Raw genomic sequence first — 24,256 nt, forward strand, 5'->3', positions numbered from 1 at the left:
CCCTTAAAGCCATCCTAATCCAGTCCTTCTCCGGCTCACCCTATTTATAGCTCTCGTGCTGGCACGTGCGGAGCAGACAGGGGAACTGCTACAGTACAGCCCGAGCCCCACCCACCCCATTACTAGGCAGGCAGGGAGCCTGAGGGCAGGGGACCAGGCCCAGGAGCAGGATGGGTGTCCACCAGCAGAGCGGACAGACGGGTAGGTGGGTGGATAGGAAGAAAGAATGATGAGATCATGGGGACAGCGAAGCGCTGCTGGACGGCCTGGCTGTTGAGGAGCCCCGCTCTTGTTCTATGCCACAGCCGCCTGGCTGGCCCTCTCCTGGCCAGGGTACGGTGTGGTGTAGGACAGTGTCAGGCCCTGACTCCTGCCCTCTGCCCTCCTGCAGACCTGCGCCTGCAGCTGCTGGATGTGAAGAACAACCCGTACCTGATCAAGGCCCTCTACGGCCTGCTCATGCTGCTGCCCCAGAGCAGCGCCTTCCAGCTGCTCTCCCACCGGCTCCAGTGCGTGCCCAACCCCGAGCTGCTGCAGACCGAGTGAGTGCCATGCTGGGGGGCAGAGGCACTGCCACCAAGCAAGGTCAGGGCCAGGGGAGCCTGGAGAGAAAGCGGTGCTTCAGGGGCTGCTAAGGGTCCCCCCCTTGCCTGGGCATCAGACCCCTCTGTCACCGCAGACCCTATCCACCCTACAGCCACTTGCCCATGGGCCTCTCATTTCCATGTCAGAACTCCAGGCTGGGGAATTCTGGGAGTAGGTGGTAGGTAGTAGTGACACCTTCTCTAAGAAGCAGGGTTGAGTTCATCGAAAATGTCAAAGGGCTCACCAGAACCGAGGTCCCTGGAGAGAAACTCCAGAAGGGGGAGGAGTTGCTGCCCCAGCTCAGGGACAGTGTCCCAGGTGGCAGATGGGCCAGACAGCTACTAGATAGGGCCTAGTCCCGGGCCTCAGACAGTCCTCCCTTCCATCTGTGGCAGGGGCTTAAGCCCGGGCCACTGAAGACCCCAGCACCACTGGGACCTTTTCAACGCCTCCTGGGTGGGGGGGAGGTAGGGTGCGCGGTGGCCGCGCTGCTCGGGTGGTGCCCACAGGAAAACAGGTACTAGACACACCTCTGCCGAGAAGCCCAGCACAGGCCGCTCTGGCAGGAGGGCTGCAGCCCCTGGGAGGTCCAGGCTCCCACCCGAACCCACTGCTGGCCTGGCCCCCAGAGCCTGTTGGGCCGTGTCTATATTTGGTAACCCTTGGAGGCTTTGCCTCATCCACAGGCATTTGGCATCCGAGATGGAAAATTTCACTTGTCGGGTCACCATGGAAACAAGCAGAGCCACTGAGAAGATTTACGCTGAATGGAGCGCACCCAGCTTGCATCAGATGCCCTGTGTCTAGAATTCCCTCCCAGGCTGTTCAAGCCACTTGGTGGGCCTGGCGCCTCACTCTGTGAAGAGCCTCGGGCCTCTGCCACTGGGATGGATGCAGGTCGCCTTGAGATGGGCCTGCCTGGCACTCGGCCCCTGATCTGAGCCCCTGTGCCCACCGTACTGTCGGGCTCAGGTCTCCCCCCACCCCCCTGCCTGGCCTGGCCTGGCCTCTCCACAGGCTGGGTGCAGGCACCTGACTGGTGGTCTGCCCCAGGCCAGCCGGAGGGGCTTGGGTCTCAGCTAGAGTGGTCCTGTGACGAAGGCCCAGGTCCTGCCCACCCTGACCCTTTCCCTCACGAGAGCTCTTCAGGGTGGCAATGCTGGGCACTGTCCCAGCCACTCACGGTGCCACCAGATACTTCCCAGGGGAGCAGGGAACAGCATGGAGTTGGGTTTGTGTCTGGAGAGAGAAGCCCTGAAGCCACACTGGGCTTCGCTGGCCTTGCTTCTGCAAGCGCCTTTCCGGTACCCGACGTGTTCGGGCGGCTGAGGCAGGCACTCAGGAAGGAAGGTGTGGTGGGAGGGGAGGAGGAGGCAGGAAGGGCTGCTTCCCTGGGAACGCTGGTGTCCCCTGCTTTCAGGAACCAGCCTGTCTTCCTGGGGGAGACCTCTGGGCCAGGCTGTGGACCCCATGCTGCTAAGGGCAAGTCCTTTTCCCCCAGCTCTGCCCGCTACATCCCCTCCTACCTTAGAATAGTCAGACCCTCCTGCACATCCCAAGCCGGGTACAGTGGGTTTGCAGGGGGAGACTGGGGAAACGACCATTCCTTCAGCAGCTCCATGGCCTGTCAGGGAAGTCTTGGGGTGAGGGGCTGAGGCCTCTGCGTAGAGGAGCCTGCAGGTCAGGGTACAGTCCACAGGCGTGGATTAGGATCTGGCCTGAGCCCTGGGACCTCAGGCCAGCCCCCACACTTCCACTGAGGTGCTTCATTGGCAAATGAGCATCTGGACCAAAGGGTTGCACAAGGACCTCTGGGCTCACCTCTGCCCAGTCCTCAGGGCTCGGGGCTCCCAGCCGTTCTTAGCAAGGACCTAGGGGGCTGCCATAGATGCAGGCAGGGAGCGATGGGCAAGGAAGGGCCTCCGGAACAGCTGGAGGAGGGGTCAGGTTGCGGGGCTGGGCACAGAGGGACAGCTCACACCCTAGAGAGGGGCTGAGGACAGTCTTAGCCCTGTAAGGGACAGGCAGCTGGAAGACAGCGTCGGGTTGCCGGCAGGCCCACATGCAGGGACAGCTGAGGGAGCCTCTGTGGCCCTCGCCCTCCCCGTGCTGGGCGCTCAAGGCGCCGGCAGGGCTAGGGGACCCTGGCCCCCTACTCCGGCTTCCAGGCCGCTCCCCAAAGACTGTCTCCTCAGTGAGGCCGGAGAGACCCTCTGAAGGAAAAGCTGGTGACACTCAGCAGCAGTAGCCTGGTGACAGGTGCGTGGGTGGGGTGGCAGGAGAGAGGACTGGCTCGGGTTCTAGAGTCCCGGGTTCTGGAGTCTCGGGTTCTGGAGTCCCGGCTCCAGGCCGCCCCTGGGTGTCCTGCAGCCCCTCACTGCCTGAGGGATGGGAACGTGCAGAGAACAGGGCGGGCAGGGAGATGAGCCCTGGACTCCCAGCTCTGAGGAGCCCTCCCCCACCTCCATGGGACACTCCCCTCCCTGCTCCCAAGACCTCAGGCCAGGCAGGGTCTGCCCACAGGGAGGCTGAGTCACAGGGGACAAGACTAATTGCCAGCACCAGGACCTCTGCCCCTACCCTGGCACATCTTTGCACATCACCATTCATGGCTGGCGTCTCCACGGAAGCCCCTCATCTCAGTTCCTCCTCGGGACCTAATGCCCTGGCTTGCCAGGGGTGTTGAGGGGGCAGCATGCAGACCCGTGGACACCCAGCCTCGAACGACATACTTCAGTGTCATCTCTGTGACCTCATGTTTCCAGGTCTGGGTTGGGGCAGCACACAGCTACATCACACAGTTAGCAGTCCACACTCCAGGCTGTCCCTCAGCCTTCCCTGCTCCCAGGGGAGTTGAAAGCAGCCGCCAGAGTCCAGAGTGCTGCCTGCAGCCGGATGCTCTTGGAGTGGCCCCACTTTTTGGTCTTTGTTGAACTAATACTGCCTGAGCCACGGCAAGGGGGCCCGGGCTTGAGGCCCAGGAAAGAAGCAGCCACAGCCACCAAGGTGTTTGCAGGCCAAGCACCTTCAACAGGAAGGCAGGAAGGGAATAGGCTGCGGAGGGGCGCAAGGGCTCCAGCCAGGCTCCAGGTGTCACCCAGCCACGGGAAGGCGAACTGCCTCAGTCCTGCCCCAGGAGCCTGGCGATGGTCAGCGATGCCTGTCGGGCTTAGCCCGTCGGTCGCCTGTACCTTACCAAGGGCCAGGCTCACTGGCCAGGGTTCCGCTTGGGTGAAGCACCTTTGTGTTTCCCCCAAAGTTAACGTGCAGGAGGAGCACAGCCTGTCATGAGACTCTGGGCTGGAGGGATGGTTAGGAATGGCGACAGGGGCCGAAGGGGACCTGGTCCCCAAGGGCAAGCGAAACCCTGGGTTGCAGGGGCGGTAGGGCTGCTTCGTCACACAGCCGTAGGGAGCATCAGGCACGTGGTAGCAGCAGCACACAACCTGGGCTGCTGTACAGAGCGCTGCGGGGTGGAGGGCGGCGACAGGCAGTGTAGAGGCCATCAGCATGCCCAGCGATGGCTGAGACCAGCTCCCCTTCCCAGGGATAGGGAGTGCCTGCAGGCTTCTGGGCCCCCACCCTCAAAAACAGACGTCCTGCCAAGTTGAGGACCCCGTAGAGACTCTTCAGCCATCCCTGTTGTCCCTCACCCTGCACCAGAGAAGACCAGGCTGCCTCCTTCCCCCATCCCTGGACCCTGTTCCAGGCCCCAGCTGGCTTCCTGGCTGGCTGCTAGCCCTGGCTTTCACCCCAAAGGGAGCCACTCGTAAACAGGAAATGCTTCCCAATGCGATGCCTGCCCTGGGCGCTGTTGCCAGCCCACAGGCTGAAGGCCATATCCAAGTGGCAGTGTTGACTGGTCTCCCCAGCTGCAGGGGAGGGGGTGCTCACGGGGCTCCTCAACACTGTGGGGCTGTCGGGGAGGGGTTGCTGGGCCTGAGGCAGACAGACTCCCCAAGGTTGAGTCCCACCAGCCTGTGGCCTTGCCCTCCTGTGTCTGGTGTTGCCCCCCCCCCCCATGCGTGCGGAGACGTTGATGCTGAGCCTTTCTGCACCCTTCCCCAGGGACGGTCTGAAGGCAGCCCCCAAGTCGCAGGCGGCAGACTCCCCCAGCATCGACTATGCCGAGCTGCTGCAGCACTTTGAGAAGGTCCAGAAGAAACACCTGGAAGTGAGGCACCAGCGCAGTGGGCGTGGGGACCACCTGGATCGGAGAGTTGTCCTCTGACAGGCCTGGCGTGGAGAAGGGCCCAAGGAGCAGTCCCATGGAGCACGTGGGATCTCTGGGCCCCCTCCCCACAGAGCCCGAGGACCTGTCTCGGGCGGGGCTGGCCCTGCCACCAGCCTGGGGCCGGGGGGAGGTGGAGGCTGTTCTGCCCACCCAGACTCCTCTCACAGCCCAGCCCCCTGGGCCCCGGGGCCGTCCAGCATTCCGATAAAGCTGGCTTCCCACCAGGTTGGGGCCACAGCCTCAGATGTCACCTATCCTCCGGAATAGGTCTCTTTCGAACACTCTCTTGTGAAAGAGCTTGACCTCCCCAGCCCACCAGAGCTCTGGCCTCCTGCGACGCGTGTCTACAGACCTGTATGCACACGGGGGCCAGCGCAGAGGTCCGTAGGAATGATGCATCCCCTGCCCCAATAAAGAAATGACGGAAAACCCTCCACCTGCACCTGCCTGCTCCTTCCCACTGGCATCTGCCCCTGCCTGGTGCTGCAGCAGCCCCAGGACCTTACCACCTATCCTGGAGACCTGGGGCCCTGGGGACCCAGCTCTCACCCCTTGGGCCTGCCCCTTCTTCCTTGAGAGCACTAAGCACTGGGCTCCCTGGAACCCTGAACCCCTCCCAGGCACCTAATCTGACTTTGTCATCCTGATTCCCCCAGAGACAATTGGACATGTCCCCACTGGACAGATGAACTGAGCTCACTTCAGAAGTTTCTGAATGAGAGGGCCTTGCACATCGCCGAACTCTGCAGGTCACTGGGGGTTGAAAGCAAGGCCCAGACCAGTGCAAGGAGGGAGGGGGCTTCCCAGGTGCCCACCCCTTGATTTGGCTAAATGAGTCCCACCTCCCCGCACCTATAGGCCTGGGTGCCCCACCCCACCGCAACCCCCCCACTTCGGGAAGGCTCAGATTGGTCTAACGGCTCCTAAATGGCTCTCAGGGCCCCTGAAGCCGGAGAGAAGGAGCCTTTCCCCAGAGTCCCAGCGTCTCCAGGAGGGTGGGTTTCACTGCCGGAGTCTCCTGGAGTCTCTACTGGCTCTGGCCCACGTGCACACATGGTCGTCCACACACACGTAGTGGGACGTGGCACACTTCCGCCCTGCTGACCTGAAACGGTCCCCACCGCAAGGAAGGATGTTGCCAGAGGGCTGGGACACTACTACCACCAAAAGCCTGGCCTCGGGCACCCCACCCAGGTGGCATTGGTGCCGCTTGGAAAAGGAGCCAAAGAACTTCTGGAGGCAGGTCCGAACTCTTCTGTGCCTGGCTGAAAGGCCCCATGGCGGGCCGCCCTCAGGACACCTTGTGCCCCTGCTGGGTGTGGTGTGGGCATCCCACGGGATGCTCCCAGGGGCCCCCAGCCCTCGCCGGTCTGCCCAAAGCGCGGGAAGCCCCCGGCCGGAGACCAAAGGCTGAAAGGCAGTGCTGAGCCCCTACCCGGGGGCGGGTCTCACCCCCACGGGGTAGCCGGCGAGTCCCGCCCCAGCGCCGCCCAGACCCGCGGTGGCGCCCGCGCCGCGGGCCCCGCTCGCCCGACCAGTCTGGCCGCGCTGGGTTCGGATTTCAAAGCTCTGGAGCCTGGCGGCGAATGGGCCTGCGCCCGCCCGGCGGTTCCCACAACCCCTCCCGCCTCACCGCCCCCCCCCCGCGTCCCCCCTCGCCGCGCCCACGTGACGCCCGCGCCGCGGCGGCTCCGGTTACCGCCGCCTCAGTCCCCGCGCCGAGGCTGCGCCGCCAGCTGCCCGCGCCGCGCCCCCCGCGCCGCCACCAGCCCCGCCGCGACATGGCCTGCGCCGCCCCGCGGCGGCCCGCGACCCCGGAGCGCGGCGCGGCCGGCCGCTGAGAGCCGCCCCGAGGCGGCAGGCCCCGCCGGGCCCCGGAGCCAGCACCCGCCGCGGCCCGGCTCCCCCGGGCCGGCTCCCTGTGCCCCGCCTGCACCCCGCCGCCGCCCGGCCGGAGCATGGAGACGGCGGAGAAGGAGTGCGGCGCCCTGGGAGGGCTCTTCCAAGCCATCGTCAACGACATGAAGGTAACGGGGTGCGCGAGCGCGAGCGCGGGTCCCCTTGGGGCTCGTGGCGGCGGGCAGCCGTGCCCCGCTGTGTCTGTGCGCCGCGGGGTCTGTGTGTCCTTGTCTGAGCGTGCGGACCTGCGTCTGCTGTGCGCCGGGGTCTCCGGGCGCCCATCTGGGGGTGTGGGTGCTCGTTTGCCAGGGTGTCCATGCGGTCCCCGGGGTCGCCCGGATCGCAGCGCCCCCGTGGGTTCGCGAGCGGAGCCTGCGCACACCTGGGCTCCCAGTGCCCGAGACCCTCACACCATGAATGGGGTTTGGCTCCTGGGGCGACTCTGTGGACCTTTAACAGGTCCGGGGTCTCTCCAGCCTCCGCCCCCTACCACCACCATGGCTTACCCCACACCCCAAGGCTGGCCTTGGTGCCCAGACAATGCTGTCATCACCAAAGCAGAGCAAAATAATAAAGCGGAGAACCATTAACTCCTTCCCCACCGGCCTTGGCCACTGCGCCGGACGCTGCGACTGCCGACCCCGACACCCCCCCCCCAACACACACACACTCTACAAGCCCCAGGAAGCCCCAGGACTCCGAGGTCTCCAGGCTGAGTGTCCCTGCGTCCCAAGGCCTCTGTCCTTACCTTGGGAGGAGGAGCGGAGAAGGTTAGGATTGGTAGAGCAACCCTAAGGGAGGGCCTTCCCTGGCCTACTTCCACCCAGGCCCCATCTCCAGCCCCTCCCCAAGATTGCCCAAGGTCAGGCTGGAGCAGGCCACCCATTCCTGGCCCACCAGGTGGGGAAACTGAGGCCTGCGAATGGCTCAAGGTCACTTAGGAGACTGTTGGACGCTGTCCCTCACCTCACCCCCATTGTTGATCTAGCAGGCCAGGGGCATCCTCCCTCCAGAGAGGGGTTTGGCAGGGCTGGCTCAGGCTGGCGAGGCAGAGAGGAGGTCCAGCATCAGTGACAGGATGGGGCTCTGGAACCAGCGTTCCTACCCTTTTCTTTTGGGGTAGAGATCAAGAGCAAGGAGGAGATTCAGGTTCCCCACGGGAACTCCTGAGAGCCACCACCCTCCCAGCCTGCCCCACACGTCCCAGCACGCAGCACACAGTCCCACCGGGACCTGGCAGGCCCAGGAGGAGACACCACTCACCAAGGTGCAGCCTGCCCCACAGAGCACAGGCAGGCCCTGCAGGGGGTGGGCAACTGCAAGCATGCCAGGGGATCCTGGTGCTGCCAGGGAACAGCCCCAGGGGCAGCTGCCAAATACCTGCCCCCTAGAAGAGGCCTGAAGCCCCCCCGGCCTGGGACTATGGGTAGGCAGCGTATAGGTGCCCCCCCATGTCCATATGGGGTGCTTCCCCTAAGACCTTCATCCCTTGCAAGTCCACCTCCGGGCCCTTGTGCTAACCCGCAGAAGTGCTGGCCTCTCGGCCCTCAGCAGTCCCTCCGGCCCTGTGGACATCACAGCGCTGGCCCCAGCATCCCCTCCTGGGATGGGGCAGCCCAGGCCACCCTCCCTGAGCCGCCCCCAGGGCCGGCACCCTCCTGCTGCTGGCAGCCTTTCCTCAAACCCTGCAGGGAGCAGCAGCTTTGCTCAGAGAAGAGGGATAGGACTGCCTCCCTCCCTCTCCAGCATGTTTGCAAGGAACTTTGGGATGAGACAGAAGGAAATGGGCCCAGATCAGATTGTAGCAAGAGACTCGGGCAGGATTTTCTGACTTCTGGAGGCGAAATGGGAGAGGTTTCACCTGGAGTAATGCCAAGGACAGATATTCCCCTACCTATGACACATGCATGGGTTCCAGCCAGGGACGGAGCAGGGGACTGGGCCACCTGGAGGCCCATCACCTGGCTTGAGGGGGCAGCCTCTGGCTCTTTCACAGAGGGTGGCCATGTCAAGAGAACGGGCCTGCCCCACGAGGCCTCTCCGAATCATGTCTGCAGGCCCCACAATAGCCCTCCCTGGCCCTTCTCAAGGCCCAGACACTGGCTTGGGGGCAGGGGGGGAGGGATCCCTAAGCTGTACCTGCAGCCTGGAGGAGGGCACCGACTCAGGGGTGGGGCGGGGCTCTCAGGAACTTTCCCTGCCTGCTGTGCCTTACTGAACTCAGCTCAGATGCTCACTGGGTGCCAGGCTTCCCGCTGAGGCCCAGAGAGGGGCGGGGACCTGCCTGATGTGATGGCACCAGGCTCTGCCATGGCCCCCAGCTGCCAGGCAGCGCCTCCAGCAGAGCGAATGGGGCCTCCACCCAGCACTGGCCCGTTCAGAAAGCGGGGTCAGAAATTTGCCTACCCTCTCGAGAGTGGGGTGTCACCCAGACACAGAGTCCCTGGCAGGGAGGCAGGGATCCCATGTCCTCCGCTAGCCCATGTTCACTGAGCACCTACTAGGTGCTGGCACAGGGCTAAGTGCTTTCCAGGCAGTGCCTGCTCGAGCCTCTGAACTGACCCATGGAGGAGGTACAGTTCCCATCCTGGTCTTTCAGGGGAGGAGCCTGAGGCCCAGCGAGGGGTCCTGGGACTGTGGCCTGGCTCACTCACCTGCGCGGCCAATGATAGGGCCTCGGCCACCACCTGGACAGAGGGTCCCTGAGTGCCGGGGGCTCCAGCAGCCTCCTCATTGGTCTCATCCCATCTACTTGGACATCTCCAGTGACAAGCACGTCACCTTCCCCTTCCAGAGTGGCCCATGCCCACTGCGCGGGGCGCAGAGCTGGTATCCCTCCTCTGCCTGCAGTCCCCGACATTCCCCCTCCTTGATGCCAGGCACTCATCTCCCACAGCCTCTGCCCTGATGGCAGTGACCGGTCAGACAGGGATCAGGCCTGCCTCTGCCACGCGGCAGCCTTGGGCAAGTCTGACCATCCTCTCTGAGCCTCCGCGCCGGTAGAATGGGGGTGAGGAGTCTTCATTGCACAGGGCTCCTGGGAGGCTTCGATGTGATCACACAGCGCCAGGGCTCAGCACAGCGCCTGGCGCACCGCAAGCCTATGATCGCCAGCAGCGATCGTCGCTGTCACTGCTGAGAACCACGCAAGGTCTTGGAGCCTGGCAGCCAAGCACGGGCCTGGGTGAAGACTGAGGATACTCTCCTGGGGCAGAGGCTGCTCCGGCCCCTCAAATTCCCATCTCTGGGGTCCTTCGTGAATTGGGGGTGGAGTTCCCGGTCCTTAGAGACCAAGGGTCTCAGTTCACCTGCTGGCCTAGCCTCCCCACACCCCATCTTGTCCCCTCCCCACGAGAGAGTGAGACTATGAAGGTCCCAGATGGAATGAGCCTGGGGGGGTCGAAGCTGTTGGGATGGGCCTCCGGCCCATAGGGAGTAGGAACTGTTCTCTGCCCAGTGTCACCCTAGTCCCTCACTCCCTCAGACCGCATAGAGGCCACTATGGGGCCGGGGGAGGCTTCCTGGGGGCCAGGACAGTGCCGCTGGACCCCTGCACCCCCAACATCATCTCTCCTCCCTGGAGGTCTCAGCAAGGCTTCAGGGTTGGAGGGGTCAAGGTGGTGGGATGGCACCACCTTTCAGAAGACCCCTGGGGGCACCCAGGTGAGGGTCAGCTCCTCAGGCCTGCCAGGGTGAGTCCCAGGCCCCTTTCACTGTGTGAGCTGTGCCTGCACGGAGACAGCTCACCCACAGCCCCCACTCCTGCTCCAGCCTGTGTGAACTTCTCAAATATTTGCTTTCCCTGGGCATTGGTTGGGCTGGGCTGGGAGGGGAGGGAGTTTTGGAGGCTCCCAGAAGCTGCCCTGTCTCCTTTCCACCCCTGCAGGCTGTCCTCAGCTGAAGAGGCCATCTCAGACCTGCCCAGGGGCTCTGGGCAGCAGAGCCTCCCTCTGAGACCTGGGGAGCAGGTGTCTCCTCCTTCCCCGTTTCCTTGGGAGTAGCCCCTTGGGACTGGGGTTATGCTGGCCCAGGGTGCCCCTTCAAGGGCTGAGGCCTCCACGGGGCCCTAGGGCCAGGACGGAGGTTCCTCCGGGACCCAGCAGCCACGGAAAGGCACGTTAGCCAGAAAAGCCCCTTGGTTAGACTGGACAACTCAGTGGCCAGGAGCCCGGCCTCCCTGCTGGGAAACCCCCTCCCATCTCGGAGCTTTGGGCCAGGCTGGGATAAAGGCCACACTGTGTCCCCAGGAGAGGAAGGGAGCCGGGGGTGGAAAAAGGTGGCTCTGTTGGCCGCACAAGGCCCCATTCAGCCCAGGGCCTGGCTGTCCCCAGCAGGCTGGCCTGGCCCTGCAGCGGTCACACCCTCCCTGGGCCTGGGAGCCGCTACTGCTGGCTGGGGTGGCTGGCTGGCCGGGCTGGCAGCAGCTTCCAGGGCAGAGTGGGGGCCGCCGGAGGCCTTGAACCCTGTCGCTGTGCTCGGTGCCTCTGCCCCTGGCCCATGTGGGAAGCAACCTAGGCCATTTCCGGGGGAACATGGTGCCCCTTCTGCGGCTCAGCCCAAATCCCCTGCCAGGGCCCTGGGGAGCCCTGAGGACACAGGACCTGCCATTTCCACTGTTTCCATCTCCCTCGAGGGAGGGTTTGACTGAAGACGGGAGGCCCAACTTCCCGTCGGGAAGAGGGATGCGCACAGGCATCTGCTCCCAATGGCCAGGATTTCCTCGTGCCTTGTGGCTCTGGCCCAGGCCCTCTGTCCACTCAGAAGTCCCAGGAGCCTCCTTCTCCACGGGGCAGAGCTGCTCTCAGAAGCTGCCTGGAGTCGGACAGAGGCCTGTGGGGAGCCGGTCCCATGGAGACCCCAGCCCTGTGGAGTCTCACTGCCTCTCCCATCTCCTTGGCAGAGCTCCTACCCCATCTGGGAGGACTTCAACTCCAAGGCCACGAAGCTGCATTCCCAGCTGAGGTGAGGCTGCTAAGGGTGCCCCCAAGTAGGGAGGGGACGGTGGGGGGTGGGGGGAGAGGTGAGGATACCTCACCAGAGACCATCTCACTGTCCATCCCCCCAGGACCACTGTGCTGGCTGCTGTGGCCTTCTTGGACGCCTTCCAGAAAGTGGCTGACATGGCCACCAACACCCGAGGTGGGGAGGGGGCGTGGCTGGAGGCTGGGGAGGCCCCAGGTTAGGCTTGGAAGGTGGAAAGGCTGAGCTGGGTGTGAGCCAGGGAAAGGACACCAGGCCCACAGTCAGGATCTTGAGTTCTGCTCCCTAATGAAAGGGGCTGGTTATATAGAGAGTGAGCCTCTTGTCACTAGAGGCATGCATGTAGGAGTGGGTGAACGGTGACAGGGATGTCAGAGGGGCTTTCATTCTTGCCACGGGGTGCTTGTTTGACCCCTCAGCCACAGCTGTTCACCTCTGTACAGGGAATCTGATTATGGCTTCTTCTCACCCGCCCCATCTGCCCTTTTGAGAGCACGCCGGGGCAGGGGAGCCTTTCCCATTGGCCCTGGCATCTCCTTTGCTTTCTTGTCTGAGTAGCAGGGACCTGGGGCTCCTGTTCCTTAAGGTGGTGAGAACCAAGGCACGGGGCACATGCTGACACTCTGAGGCCTGCGTCTAGGAGCACCTGGAGGGCGTTCCCCGTAGGGTTGGGGGTTGTTTGGGCTGGCTCTTTAGCCAGTCTTTGGTTCTGGCCTCTCCCAGCTGAGTGAAGGGCCCCTGGCCTGACCACCAGAGCACCCGCAGCTACAGGAGGCTGGCACATCTGGCGTGGGCAGGGCCTTGGTCCTGAACGGGGGAGGGGCTCGGCAACTATTGCGGAACGATCAAATACCCCGCAGGGTCCCGCAGGATTGCGGGATGCTGGGGACAGGGCGCGGGCTGTGGCCTGGTCTTCTCAGGCCAGCGCGCCCTCTCGTGGTCGAAACCGGGACTGCAGAGGCCCCGGCAGACCCCTTCCCATGCCACGGCTTGCCTCACCAGGGGCCACACGGGACATCGGTTCAGCGCTCACGCGTATGTGCATGCGCCACCGCAGCATCGAGACCAAGCTGCGGCAGTTCACCAAGTGAGTGGGCGCCGCGGGCGGGCAGGGTTGTCACAGGGATACCCCTCTGCTGTCCCTGACCTGCACACCCATGTCCACAGCGCCCTGCTGGAGAGCCTCATCAACCCCCTGCAGGAGCGCATTGAGGACTGGAAGAAGTCAGTCAACCAGCTGGACAAGGACCACGCGAAAGGTGAGGCTGGGGCTTCAGCCTGGGTTTCCACCCCTACATGGCAGAGACCCCCAACAGAGTGCTCCTATCTCACCCCCTGCACAGAATACAAACGCGCCCGGCATGAGATCAAGAAAAAGTCTTCAGACACACTGAAGCTGCAGAAGAAAGCGCGCAAAGGTAGCGCCCAGAGGTGCCCATCGAAGCACAGCCCCACGGGGCCCCACTCCCTCTACCCCACAGCCCTCTGGGACACCCCAGGGGGTCATCCTGGGCAGAGCAGCCCTGTCTTGGGCCCAGGACCCTCCAACATGCTGGGTGGGACAGAGGGAGCCTCCCTGCACCCCAGACCTGGCCCCAGCCCTCCCCTCCCAGGGAGGTGGCAGGAGGCTCCACAGGCCCAGGTGCCCCACCCCGCCCCAGGAGTGGCTCTGTCCATACGGCTGTCCTTCACACATTCTTTCTTTCTGTCTCTCCTCCTCTCCTCCTCCACATCCTTCCTGTAGAGCTACTTGGTAAGTCAAATGTCCGTCTCTCCACCTGCTCCTCCTGTCCTTGTCGCATTTGTCTGTCTCCCCCAGCTCAGGGGCATTGGAAGGAGCCGCTCCAAGCCATGGAGAAGCAAGGAAGGTCCAGTGAGGGTGGGGCCTGGGGCACAGTCCCTCTGGGGCCCTGGGGCCCCTGGCCAGGGATGAGTCTGGGGACACTGCTGGGTCAGTCTGCCAGGCCAAGAGGGGGACTGGGCTGGGTGGGGGGCACAGGCCTTGGCTGCCCTGCCTTCGCTCCACCACTCAGAGTCTTTACCTGTCACCTGCTCGCTTCCTGTCTCACCGCTCCTCTACACCATCCTCTTGCCTCTCTCTGTCTCTCTCGCTGCTTCTTGGTGTCGTTGCTGCTGTCCTCGTGCATTGCTCCCCAAGCTGAGGGGGGGGCCACACCGAGACCCCCGCCCTGCGCCAAGCACCCTGCCCCAGCTCTCCTGACCAAGGTCCAGAGGACGGCTGAGCCCCACGCTCTACTTTGTCCTGTTTTCACCCCCCCTTCCTGTATGCTGGGAGGCTCGAGGGTGCCTCCCGTGGGCCATGAGGGGGTGGGGGGTGGGGGTCTCTGCTGGGGCCCCCCTGAGCACAGCTGCTGTAAAGGTGGCCCGGGGGCTGCCCAGGGCCCTGCCCCCCGCCAGGTCCTGCGTGGCTCTGCAGCTTTGGTGTCTTTCCTGTGTGCGTGTCTGTCCTCTGTGCTTGCCCTGGGGACCAGCCCTTCCACGAGCCCTGGAGTCCTGCCTGCCCTCCGGGTCCCCTGGCACCCATGGCAGCGCCCAGACCCACAGCCAGGGACACCACCACGGGGCCCAAGCCGTGGGTGCGGTGAGCCGGGCCGGGGTCCCCAGCGCAGCTCTCCTCCCAACCCCTGCAGGGAAAGGCGACCTGCAGCCCCAGCTGGACAGCGCCCTGCAGGATGTCAATGACATGTACCTACTGCTAGAGGAGACCGAGAAGCAGGCGGTGCGCCGGGCCCTGATCGAGGAGCGCGGCCGCTTCTGCACCTTCATCACCTTCCTGCAGCCTGTGGTGGTGGGTCCCTCGGGGGCGGAGCGGCATTCAAAGCGCCCCGCAGTTGGGCTAGTTGAGCAGTCCCCTCGGGGTGCTACTAGCACTACATCCCAAGAATCAGAATTGGGGAACTGCTGGGCCTGAGTTCCTTTTGGTGACTTGGTCCCAGCAGGCTGGGTCGTTCTGTCGTTCTGTGCTGAGTGCTCCCACCCAAAGGCCTGTCTCGTAGCTCGTCTTCAGGACGGGCGGTCATGCCAACCTACCTGAGCCCCAGCAGTGCTGGCAGGGTGGGCAGACAGGCCGGGCCCGCGGCTCTGACTCTCTGCTTCCTCAGAACGGGGAGCTGACCATGCTGGGAGAGATCACCCACCTGCAGGGCATCATCGACGACCTGGCGGTACTGACCGCGGAGCCCCACAAGCTGCCCCCCGCCAGTGAGCAGGTACGGCCAGCCCTAGGCACAGACGGGTAGGGATGGCCTGCCCTTGGTTGGGGACAGTAGAGGAGAAAGGGGGACAGCATTTGCAGGAGTCAGGCAGCTGGGGATAAAGGACAAATCCTATCCTGACACCCGCTGCGGTATCCAGGAACACCTGCCCAGGTGAAGGGTGTTGTGCCCTAGGACCCAGTAAGGGCCTCAGACTGAGAGCAGATGGACAGAAGTCCTAGGTTTGTGGCCCTGAGCCTGCCCACCTGTCCCCGCTGCCTTGCCCCCCCTGCACCAGGGCCAGGCCCGCAGGACAGCCCGGGGCATGGCATCACCCTGGTGGCCCTCTGTGACGGCAGTGATTGGCTGCGTGTCACTGGAAAAACTGAGGCTGAGAAAGGCCTAGAACTTGCCCAAGAGGCACAGCAGAGCCAGGATTTGAACCCGATGGTGTCCTTCACGGCCACTCTCACCTGGCTCCCCCGCCAGCGACCATGAGTCCCCAGGAGCACCAGTTTCTCCCATGTCCCCAGTCTAGCCTGGGCAGGGCCCAGAACAGACTCAGTGTATGTGAACTGAGAGCACCTGGCCCAGGCGGGCAGCGTACCTGAGAATTAGAGCTGGAGGCATCTCCCCAGCCCTCTGGCGACCCTGCTTCCTGCCCCTAAGTAAGGAGCTGATGTTAAGATGAGGCCGGGCGGAGCTTTGAACTGCTGGGGTCTCCTGCTGGGGCCTGGTTCTCAGCCAGGGAGCGAGTTGGGGCCTGGCCCTGCCAGCCCTCCAGGGCCCCAGGCAGTGAGAAGGCCCTCTGTGGGGCCGGGCTGCCTCTGGTGACCTCCGTGCGCATCCCTGCCCAGGTGATCAAGGACCTGAAGGGCTCAGACTACAGCTGGTCCTACCAGACCCCACCCTCGTCGCCCAGCAGCTCCAGCTCCCGAAAGTCCAGCATGTGCAGGTCAGTGGGAGCCTGAGGAGGTGCGGGGCGCAGCGAAGCCCTGAGAGGGAATGGGGAAGCTCCCACAAAACTGCATCATGAGCTGCTTTGGGGCCCCACACTCCGCCCAGTCTCTGCATCGTCGAGGAGTCTGCTGCCCTCGGCACCAGACTACTGGCGGCAGGGGCTGTGCGGGAGCAGATTCACGTCAGGAGCACGGACTGTGTCCGGGCCCCGCGCTCGGTGCTTCATGCGCATTCTTCACTGCATCCTAACCACTGTACTGGGTCTGGGGTTGTCTCCGTTTCATAGACGGGGAAACTGAGACCCAAGGCGCAGAGTCCCAGCATGTAACCATTGGGCTCCACCAGGCCCAGTGTGGTCTGGGGGAATAGAACGAATCTAAGACCTGGGAGAAGTGGGGAAGCTTCCGGGAACATGTGCTGAGGCTGCAAGCTCATGGACACCCCAGCTGGTTGGTCCCTGAGGGCTGGCGCCTGGGCAGCTGCCACAGGCCTGAGCCCCAGCCCAGGCTGGCCCCTGGGCCTGGCTTAATCACTGGGCAGGCTCAGGGTCAGGGTGCTTCCTGAGCTGGCGCCAGGGCAGGATTTGGAGAAGATGTTACAGATCCAAGGCTCCTTGGGTGGGAAGGCTGGGAGCCCCCCTCTGTGCCTGGCACCCCTTTCCCCAGAACCGCCCCTGGCTGCGTGCCCAGGGCATGGGAGGTAAGCTGGGCACAGCAACTGCTGCAGGCAGAGGAGCGCCCAGGCCTACCAGACCCCAGGCGGTGGTATTACAGGAGGGAGGGTTGATTGCAGGGACACCTATGACCAGGAACAGGGTGCTGGGGCTTCAGGGTCACACTCAGGAAGAAGGTGACCTTCATCGCCTATGAGCTGTGAGCTACACAGGCAGGACACCTGGAGGGGGTGGGAGGATGAGGCCGTCACCACACGCCAGACCCCAGTTAGGGTTTGGTGGCAGGTACCACACCTTCAGGAGGCGGTCTAGAGATAATCGACTTGAACTGGTTGCAGCGCAACCGGGAAACTGGCCCCTGGGCGCTCAGGTTGCGCTGCCGACCTGAGGTCTGCTGTTCCGATGCAGAGCAGGAGGCAGAGGCCGCTCCACCCAGGTGGTCCCTGACGGTGGTCCGGAGCGCTGGCATGCTCCAGAGATAGGCGCTGAGCCAGCTCTTCGGTGCTGTCCCCTGCCCGGGCCCTGCCCCGTCCCACAGTCCCAGAACCCAGCTCCTCTGTGGCACCTGGGCCTTGGGTCTCAGGACCTTGTCGTCTGACATTCTCTTTTCCTTCCTTTGCCCCCCACCTGTCTCCCCACCCTCGTCTCTCACCTTCCTTTCCACACACACCCCCGTGTCTCTCTGTCTGGCTGCTGTGTCCCCCTGTCCATTCCCCCAGCGCCCCCAGCAGCAGTGGCAGTGCCAAGGGTGGCGGAGCCCCATGGCCTGGGGGTGCCCAAACATACTCACCCAGTTCCACCTGTCGCTACCGCAGCCTGGCACAGCCAGCTTCCGCCACCGCCCGCCTCTCCAGCATCTCCTCCCACGACTCCGGCTTCATCTCCCAGGACGCCGCCTACTCCAAGCCTCCCTCGCCCATGCCTGCAGACATCACTAGCCAGGTGAGGGATCTGCAGGGCCACCAGGACGGGGCGCACTGGCCTCCTGCCAGCCTCAGGCTGCTCACGTGTGGGGCCACCTGCAGCTGTTGGCACTGGCCTGGAAGGCCCCAGGACCACTACACTGGGGACTAAGCTGAGTTTACTGCTTCAAGGATAAGGAGAGGTAGGGAAGGTCCTGGAGCAGCCACACTGCCACAGCAGTGTCAGCAGGAGGCCTTGGTAGCCTCACTTCCTCCCGAGTCTCTATTCCTTGTCTAGTCCCTTCTCCCGGCTGGCCATAGGAGCGGGAGTGGGCAGCAGGCCAGCTCTGGCCCCTTGTGACCCGCCCTCCTTTCCACGCTTGGGCCAGCTCCCTCTAAACTCGGAGACTGGCCCAGACTCTCCTCTGGTGCTAGCCTCAGCCCCTGCAGCCTCCGCGAGATGGACAAAAGGGGGACCACAGCAGAACACGAAGGGAGGGCAGGCCACGTGCCCCGGGACGTCTGTGGGTGACGGGAGTGACCCCACCTGCGTTTGACCCCATGTGCTGCCCTCCCTGTCACAGTCTCCATTAGGGCTCAGTGTTCGTGGCCTGCTCTCCTGCCCAGGGGTGTCCCTCCGCACCCAGTCTCCCCCTGTGCTGGCTCATCACTGTTAGCCACAAGCCAGCTCTGGTGTCCATCTTAAAGGCCTTCCCCTCCCCCCATTCCCCGAGCAGCAAAACCTCACAAAAGAGTTGTCTGCGGGGTGCCCCCCCACCCCCTTTCCCCTTCACTGAACCTCGGAGAGAAAAGAAGCAATATACTTTTACAGATGCTCGTTATCGGATTAAAGAGGCCCTTCTCTCCCTAATTTAAGTGGTGGTTTTTCCCATGACTCTTAAGTGTTGAATTTTTCCGTTCAGCTTCCCACACGCTTTTTTCCATTGATTTTTGCTTTAACGATTACATTGGTGAAAATCTAAATTTTTTGTTTCCCCTGAATCCTCACCCTCTGGTGCTTTTTTCTTTTGTTTTGGTGATTGTGCTTCATCATAAACTGTAAAGAAATTCAGATGTCTGACTTAAGGATGATTTAGACGCAGGTGGCAAACACGAGGCCTGAGGGCGAATCCGGCCCTCCACCCTGTTTTATCCGGCCGGCACCTTGTTTCTACCCGGCAGCAGTGCGGAGCTCCTTGCCCCTCGTTAAGGACTAGTTACATTTATACAGTCCTAAAGTTACATTCGGCCCTTTGAAGGCAACCGCGAGGCTGATGTGGCCCCTGGTGAAAATGAGTTTGACACCCCTGATTTAGAGAATTTGAGGGGACCTGGGCTGGGGCTCCCTGGCCTGACTGGGTCACGGTGGAACTCCCCACCAATGTGCTGAAGCCAGCATCTGCCTTGGGGCCCCGGGTCCTGTTTCTGCCCTTGCTTTTTTTTTCTTCATTCTTTTTTGTTGTTTTGAGTTGCGGAGCCTCCCAAATGGGCCTCTGCTCCCCTCATCCTACTGAAGCAGTTCCCAAGGTCACCGCCCCACCCCACCCTCACCTGAGTTCCCTAGGCGGCCCAGCGCAGCTGACCCACCGCGTCAGATGCTGCACTGATTCTGTGCTTCCACCTGCCTGTGGCTTCCTCCCCTTGGCCAGCAGCTCCTTGTCACTCTTTGGCTGGGCCTTCCTCTTCTTCCCAGCCACTGAATTGGCCTGCCTGGCAGCCGCGAACCTTTTCTCTAACCACCTGCACTGCAGGGGGCCTCGTTCTGTGCCTCGACTGCCAGATTCGTGGCTCCAGCCCTGCGTCCTCCCGAACCCCAGCCTATACAAACACATCCACCTGCAGAGCCCTAGCGGCCTCTCCGTCTCTCCGTGCGGGAAGGCACCCTTCCCGAGGCCTGCCCATCTCAGAAAACAGCGACGGCAGCAACCCAGCTGCTGGCGCCAGATACCCTGCGTCCTTCGTGTGTCACTTTCCCTTGCCCACCGCGCCCGGGCCACCAGCGGCGGGTCCTGTCGCTCATCTCAGAGCGTGGGGTTCTTGGGCTGGGCCGCAGGGCAGGTCAGAGTTCCGCTGCAGATGCTCTTGGCCGTGCCCTGGGGTGGGGTGGGGGGGCGCAGGGCAGGCTGTTCTCCGACCATCCGCACATGCGGCCCTGTGACCAGCTATGTTCTCTCCTCTCCCCTGCCCCCCGCCCCGTCCGCCTGCCTGCCCGCGTCTGCATCGCAGAAGTCCTCCAGCTCTGCCTCCTCCGAGGCCTCGGAAACCTGCCAGTCGGTTAGCGAGTGCAGCTCTCCCACCTCGGTCAGTGCCCCCACCTGCTGCGGGCGCAGGGAGGGCCCAGGCCCCACCAGAGCTGGGGCGCACAGCCTGCTCCCTGCAGGATAAGCCCCCTGGTTACCACTGCAGCCACTCCCCTCACTCTCACGTCTCTCCCTCCTGGGACCTGTTGTCCTGCCCCTGCGCCTGTCGGGGCAGAGGGGTCACAGCACCCTCCACACTTTGTCCTTGGCCATGACTGTGAGCCTGAGGGCCCACATGGACCGGCAGCCACGGTGAGGGGCCCCTTGGTGATGGGCAGCAGGGCCGAAGGTGCCCCTGACCCGCCTGCCCCACCCTGCAGGACTGGGCCAAGACCGGCCCCCACGAGCAGCCCTCCACCTTGCAACGGAGGAAGGACCGAGTGGAGCTCCTCCGGGACACGGAGCCGGGCCCGGCCAGCGGGGGCGCCCCAGGCCCCAGCGGAGAGGAAGCTGCACGACCCCGCATGTCCCCAGCCACAATCGCAGCCAAGGTAGGCGGCAGCCGAGCCAGGGCCCCACATCCACGGCCCCACCTTCACTCCCAGATCAGTTCCAGAAGGCCAGGCACTTGTCCTCAGGTCCAGCTCTGCCCCTGATGGGAGCTCCCTGGAGTCCGGGCTGGGGCGGGGCGGGGGAGGGGAGGTGGTTGGGGAGCGAGGCTTCAGCCTGCAGTCTTGCCATCCCAGCACGGTGAGGAGGTGTCCCCAGCAGCCAGCGACCTGGCCATGGTGCTGACGCGCGGCCTGAGCCTTGAGCACCAGAAGAGCAGCCGGGACTCGCTGCAGTACTCCAGCGGCTACAGCACGCAGACCACCACGCCCTCCTGCTCTGAGGACACGATCCCCTCCCAAGGTAGGCCCCGGGGCTGGGGCGGGTGCCCGGGCCTGCAGTCCCGAGGCCCCGGCCCACTGCATCCCGTGCCCCCAGGCTCCGACTACGACTGCTACTCGGTGAACGGGGACGCGGATGGCGAGGGCCCCCCTGAGTTCGACAAGTCATCCACCATCCCTCGCAATAGCAACATCGCCCAGAACTACCGCCGCCTGATCCAGACCAAGCGCCCGGCCTCCACCGCGGGGCTGCCTACCGCGGGGCTGCCCACCGCCTCTGGCGCGCCCCCTGGCGTGGCCACCATCCGCCGAACACCATCCACCAAGCCCACCGTGCGCCGCGCCCTCTCCAGCGCCGGCCCCATCCCCATCCGGCCACCCATCGTTCCTGTGAAGACACCCACAGTGCCAGACTCTCCCGGCTACATGGGGCCCACTCGGGCGGGCAGTGAGGAGTGCGTCTTCTACAGCGAGGAGGCCGCCTCGCCCCTGGCGCCAGACCTGGTGAAGGCCTCCCCGAAGAGGCTGAGCCTGCCCAACACGGCCTGGGCCAGTCCGGCCCCTGAGCCTGCCGGCTACCCCGGGCCAGGTGCCGAGGACGAAGAGCAGCAGCAGCTGGCAGCCAACCGGCACAGCCTAGTGGAGAAGCTCGGGGAGCTGGTGGCAGGGGCTCACGCCCTGGGCGAGGGCCAGTTTCCCTTCCCCACCACCCTGTCGGCCACCCCTGCCGAGGAGACGCCCGCCCCACCCCCTGCAGCCACCAGCGACCCCCCAGCTGAAGACATGCTGGTGGCCATCAGGCGTGGGGTGCGGCTCCGCAGGACCGTCACCAACGACAGGTCAGCACCCCGCATCTTGTGATGGCGCCACCCTCCCACCCTCTGGCCAAGTGCCAGGCAGGTAGCCTGGCTGGTGAGCGGCGGCCACTCAGAGTGAAGGCACAGCCAGGAGAGGGCAGAGCCAAGCAAGTTTTTTTTTTTTTTTTTTTAAGTCGCACGAGGCAAAGCCACTTTATGGAAAGAAACACGCAGCTTGGACTTCAACATTTAAACAGGAAGTGACTTCTTTAACAAACCTCGCCATAATGGAGCCTACAGGCCTTGACCTGAATTTGGAGCCTGTTTTATACTCTCCTTGCCTATACTCTGTCCCTCCTCTTCCTCCCTGCAGGCCCTGCCTTTCCCACATCTCTGAGCCCCCTAGCCGCTCCCCCACCCACGGCGGAGGGGCGGGGCCAGCTCTCCCTCCCGCCCTCCTGGCTTGGGCCTGCAGCACCGCAGCTGACCCAGCCGGCTGCGCCCCAGGGCTGGTGGCGTCTGGGGCCTTTACGGACTGAGCCCTGTCTGTGTCCCTCCCCCTTCTCTGCCTCTCCCATGCTCCTCTCCATCAGGGAGGAAGGGTGGCTGGCGGGGGTGGTGGGGACAGGTGCCCCATCAGCAAAAGGTAGCAGATGTGACTAACAATGTGTGCAGAGTGGCGGGTGGTCACGGGGGCAGGTGAAGGTGGGAGGCAGGCCCACTCTCGGACACCCGGAGGCCTAGGGTCCTAGCGCAGGGGGCCTGCCTGGAGGAGGCTGGAGACCCTGAGGCAGCTGCTTCTGCCCGGTGAGGTACGCCTGGGGTGAGGGTCAGGGTTGGACAGCAGGGATGCCGTGCAGAGGCCCTGGGGTCTTGGGGCCAGACCCCCAGGAGCTACTTTCAGATTCTGGTCCTCGTTTGGGTACAAGGCTGATTCTGGCGGCACTTTGCTCTTGGTTTCGGCCACAGAGGGTGTGGGGGTTATTTTATGAACATAATAAAATGGAGCTGACTGGATAAGGACTGTGCGTGGGGACAGGGTGGACGATACAGGGTGTGTCCGAGAGTGCCTGAAGGACGGGGGAGGGGGGTGGGGGGTAGGGCAATGGTCGGTGGGCTTATGGCAGGGGGAGAAGGGCCGATTGGCTCCCCAAAAGCCAAGGGATGGCCGTTCTCTCCAGCCTTGGAACAAAGCCAAATTAAGGGCTTCTGGCCTATCCGGTGGGGGGGGTCGTCTGGCCAGGCCAGGCTGAGGGCAAGTCCGGGAAGATTGGCTTTGACTCTCTGTTCCAGAGGAGATGCCGTCCCAGGGCGTGCCCCGCCCCCAGCCCGCAGTCCTGGCCGGTTCTGGCAGTGAGGGCAGGGTGGGGCCGACCAGAGGTGCCCTCCCCCTCCGCGCACCAAGTTGTGCCAACTCTAAGCAGGTCAAAGCAGGTGCGCCTCCGCGGAGGAGGGCTTTCTGAGGCCCCGCAGGCCAGCAGAGAGCTGGGCTCAAAGGGTGGCAGGGCCACAGGGCAGGAGCCCCCTGGGGTCAGGAGGACAGGCTTTTCCTGGTTGGTCTGAGTCTCCCAGCCGCGGGTCTTGGAGGTTCTTGTGCTGGAGCTGGGACCCAGGTAGGGCAGGGGAACCCAGGGTGCCTCCGGGTGGGTGGAGCCCCGGGCTCCCCAGGGTGGTGGAGAACGGTACCTGTAAGTCGCTAAGTCTGAGGACGACCTTGCTGAGGGCTCCGGACAACCCCAGAGCCCAGGTTGGGGCACCTGGAGGGGCCCGGGGCGAAGGAGAGCAGGTGGCCGGTGTGGGCAGCCGCGGGGCGGGGCTTACACTGTCCCTCCCTCAGGGCTGCGCCAGGCTTTGCCCAGGTGGGCCGATGGAGTAGGATGCAGGATGTGTGATGTGAGCAGGGTACGAGCGGTGGGATGGGGCTGCGGCTTGATCCCTGCGTCCCAGAGAGGAAGAGCTGGCCTCCCGGGGGTGGGGGTGGCTTCGCAGGTGCAGGGAGGTAGTACCCGCTCCTTGCTCACCCCCTTCCCCTGTGAACCACCCCAGGGCTGTACATAACCCTCCATCCCCTGCCCACCTCTCATCCACTTAGTGACCACCTCGTAGCACCCTGCCCCCCTCCCTCCCCGGGATCCGAGCCAACCATCCCGCATCGCAGACTTTGGTTTGGGGGACTTCTTTACATTTGTTTTATTTTTCATTTTGTACAGAGACATATTCTTTTCAAAGTCTTTTGACTGAAGTAACTTTTCTGGTGCTGTTGTTAACTTGTTCCTTCTGTTAATTTATTTCCCCATCCCAGGCCTCCCTCCTTGTCCCCATTCACCCTCTCTTCCTGTCACCCCTTCCGCATCCCCCCACCCCATCTCAACCATTTTGTTTCTTTTCTCTCTGTCGGTTTTTGGATAAATTATCCTCCGCTCCTTTCCCTCCAGCCCACCCTGCCCTTGATTTAAATAGTCACTGCTACAAGTAACAAATGCACTGTGAAGACCCCAGTATTAATAAAGTTGTACTGTAATTAACACCCCTGCCTCTGCCTGGCTTCCTGGCTTCCTGCCCTCTGCTGCCTGAGCTGCCCACAGCACCCCTACACCCCGGCCCCACCCACTGCAGCCCGGCCTGTGGGTGGGGCTCCTTGGGGGCCCTGGGCTCCAAGGAGCAGGGCAAGAGTGGCTGGGTCTTGTGCCAGGACCCACACCTTTGAGGCTTTGGGTCCTTCCCTGCCGGTGGCCATCTTGGGGCAGCCAGATGGATTGAGGGAGCAAGGGAGGGATGGAGGGAAGACCAGGAGGCACTGCAGTCGGGGTGGGGGGGTATCCCCACACCCCCCATTCCTGGGACCTCACGTGATAGGGCAGGGCTAGAGGAATTATGTCTC

General features: G+C 63.7%; 2 protein-coding genes across 5 annotated transcripts in view; both read left to right on the forward strand.

Moving 5' to 3' along the window:
* Positions 1 to 5,251, forward strand: part of VAC14 (VAC14 component of PIKFYVE complex) — a 93,808-nt gene extending 88,557 nt beyond the window's left edge. For both annotated transcript variants that reach the window (XM_045191885.2, XM_024556104.3), the window contains exons 18-19: positions 392 to 542; positions 4,654 to 5,251. In XM_045191885.2, the coding sequence (XP_045047820.2) occupies positions 392 to 542; positions 4,654 to 4,816 (314 nt within the window). In that variant the 3' untranslated portion in view covers positions 4,817 to 5,251. The remainder of the gene's footprint in view (positions 1 to 391; positions 543 to 4,653) is intronic.
* A 1,264-nt stretch (positions 5,252 to 6,515) lies between these two features.
* Positions 6,516 to 23,902, forward strand: MTSS2 (MTSS I-BAR domain containing 2). 3 transcript variants are annotated; one of them, XM_024556101.4, is made up of 14 exons: positions 6,518 to 6,846; positions 11,619 to 11,680; positions 11,784 to 11,857; positions 12,701 to 12,785; positions 12,866 to 12,957; positions 13,042 to 13,116; positions 14,350 to 14,507; positions 14,821 to 14,928; positions 15,771 to 15,868; positions 17,266 to 17,488; positions 19,675 to 19,749; positions 20,069 to 20,239; positions 20,435 to 20,600; positions 20,676 to 23,902. In XM_024556101.4, the coding sequence occupies exons 1-14, from the start codon at positions 6,778 to 6,780 to the stop codon at positions 21,437 to 21,439; spliced, it is 2,220 nt and encodes a 739-aa protein (XP_024411869.1). In that variant the 5' UTR covers positions 6,518 to 6,777; the 3' UTR covers positions 21,440 to 23,902. The 3 variants fall into 3 exon arrangements, with proteins under 3 accessions (XP_045047750.1, XP_024411869.1, XP_024411871.1); XM_024556103.4 differs by having other exon boundaries at positions 6,519 to 6,846; positions 17,362 to 17,488; XM_045191815.3 differs by lacking the exon at positions 19,675 to 19,749 and having other exon boundaries at positions 6,516 to 6,846.
* Positions 23,903 to 24,256: the final 354 nt, after the last annotated feature.

Source organism: Desmodus rotundus, chromosome 12, assembly GCF_022682495.2.
Source record: "Desmodus rotundus isolate HL8 chromosome 12, HLdesRot8A.1, whole genome shotgun sequence".
Classification (NCBI taxonomy): Eukaryota; Metazoa; Chordata; class Mammalia; order Chiroptera; family Phyllostomidae; genus Desmodus; species Desmodus rotundus.

Bases quoted from the DNA above. Each gene is read 5' to 3' on its own strand.
- MTSS2 (XM_024556101.4), top strand. From the start codon at position 6,778: ATGGAGACGGCGGAGAAGGAGTGCGGCGCCCTGGGAGGGCTCTTCCAA. The intron at 12,958-13,041 runs GTGAGGCTGGGG...CCCCCTGCACAG, and splicing joins GGACAAGGACCACGCGAAAG to AATACAAACGCGCCCGGCAT. The intron at 20,240-20,434 runs GTAGGCGGCAGC...TTGCCATCCCAG, and splicing joins CAGCCACAATCGCAGCCAAG to CACGGTGAGGAGGTGTCCCC.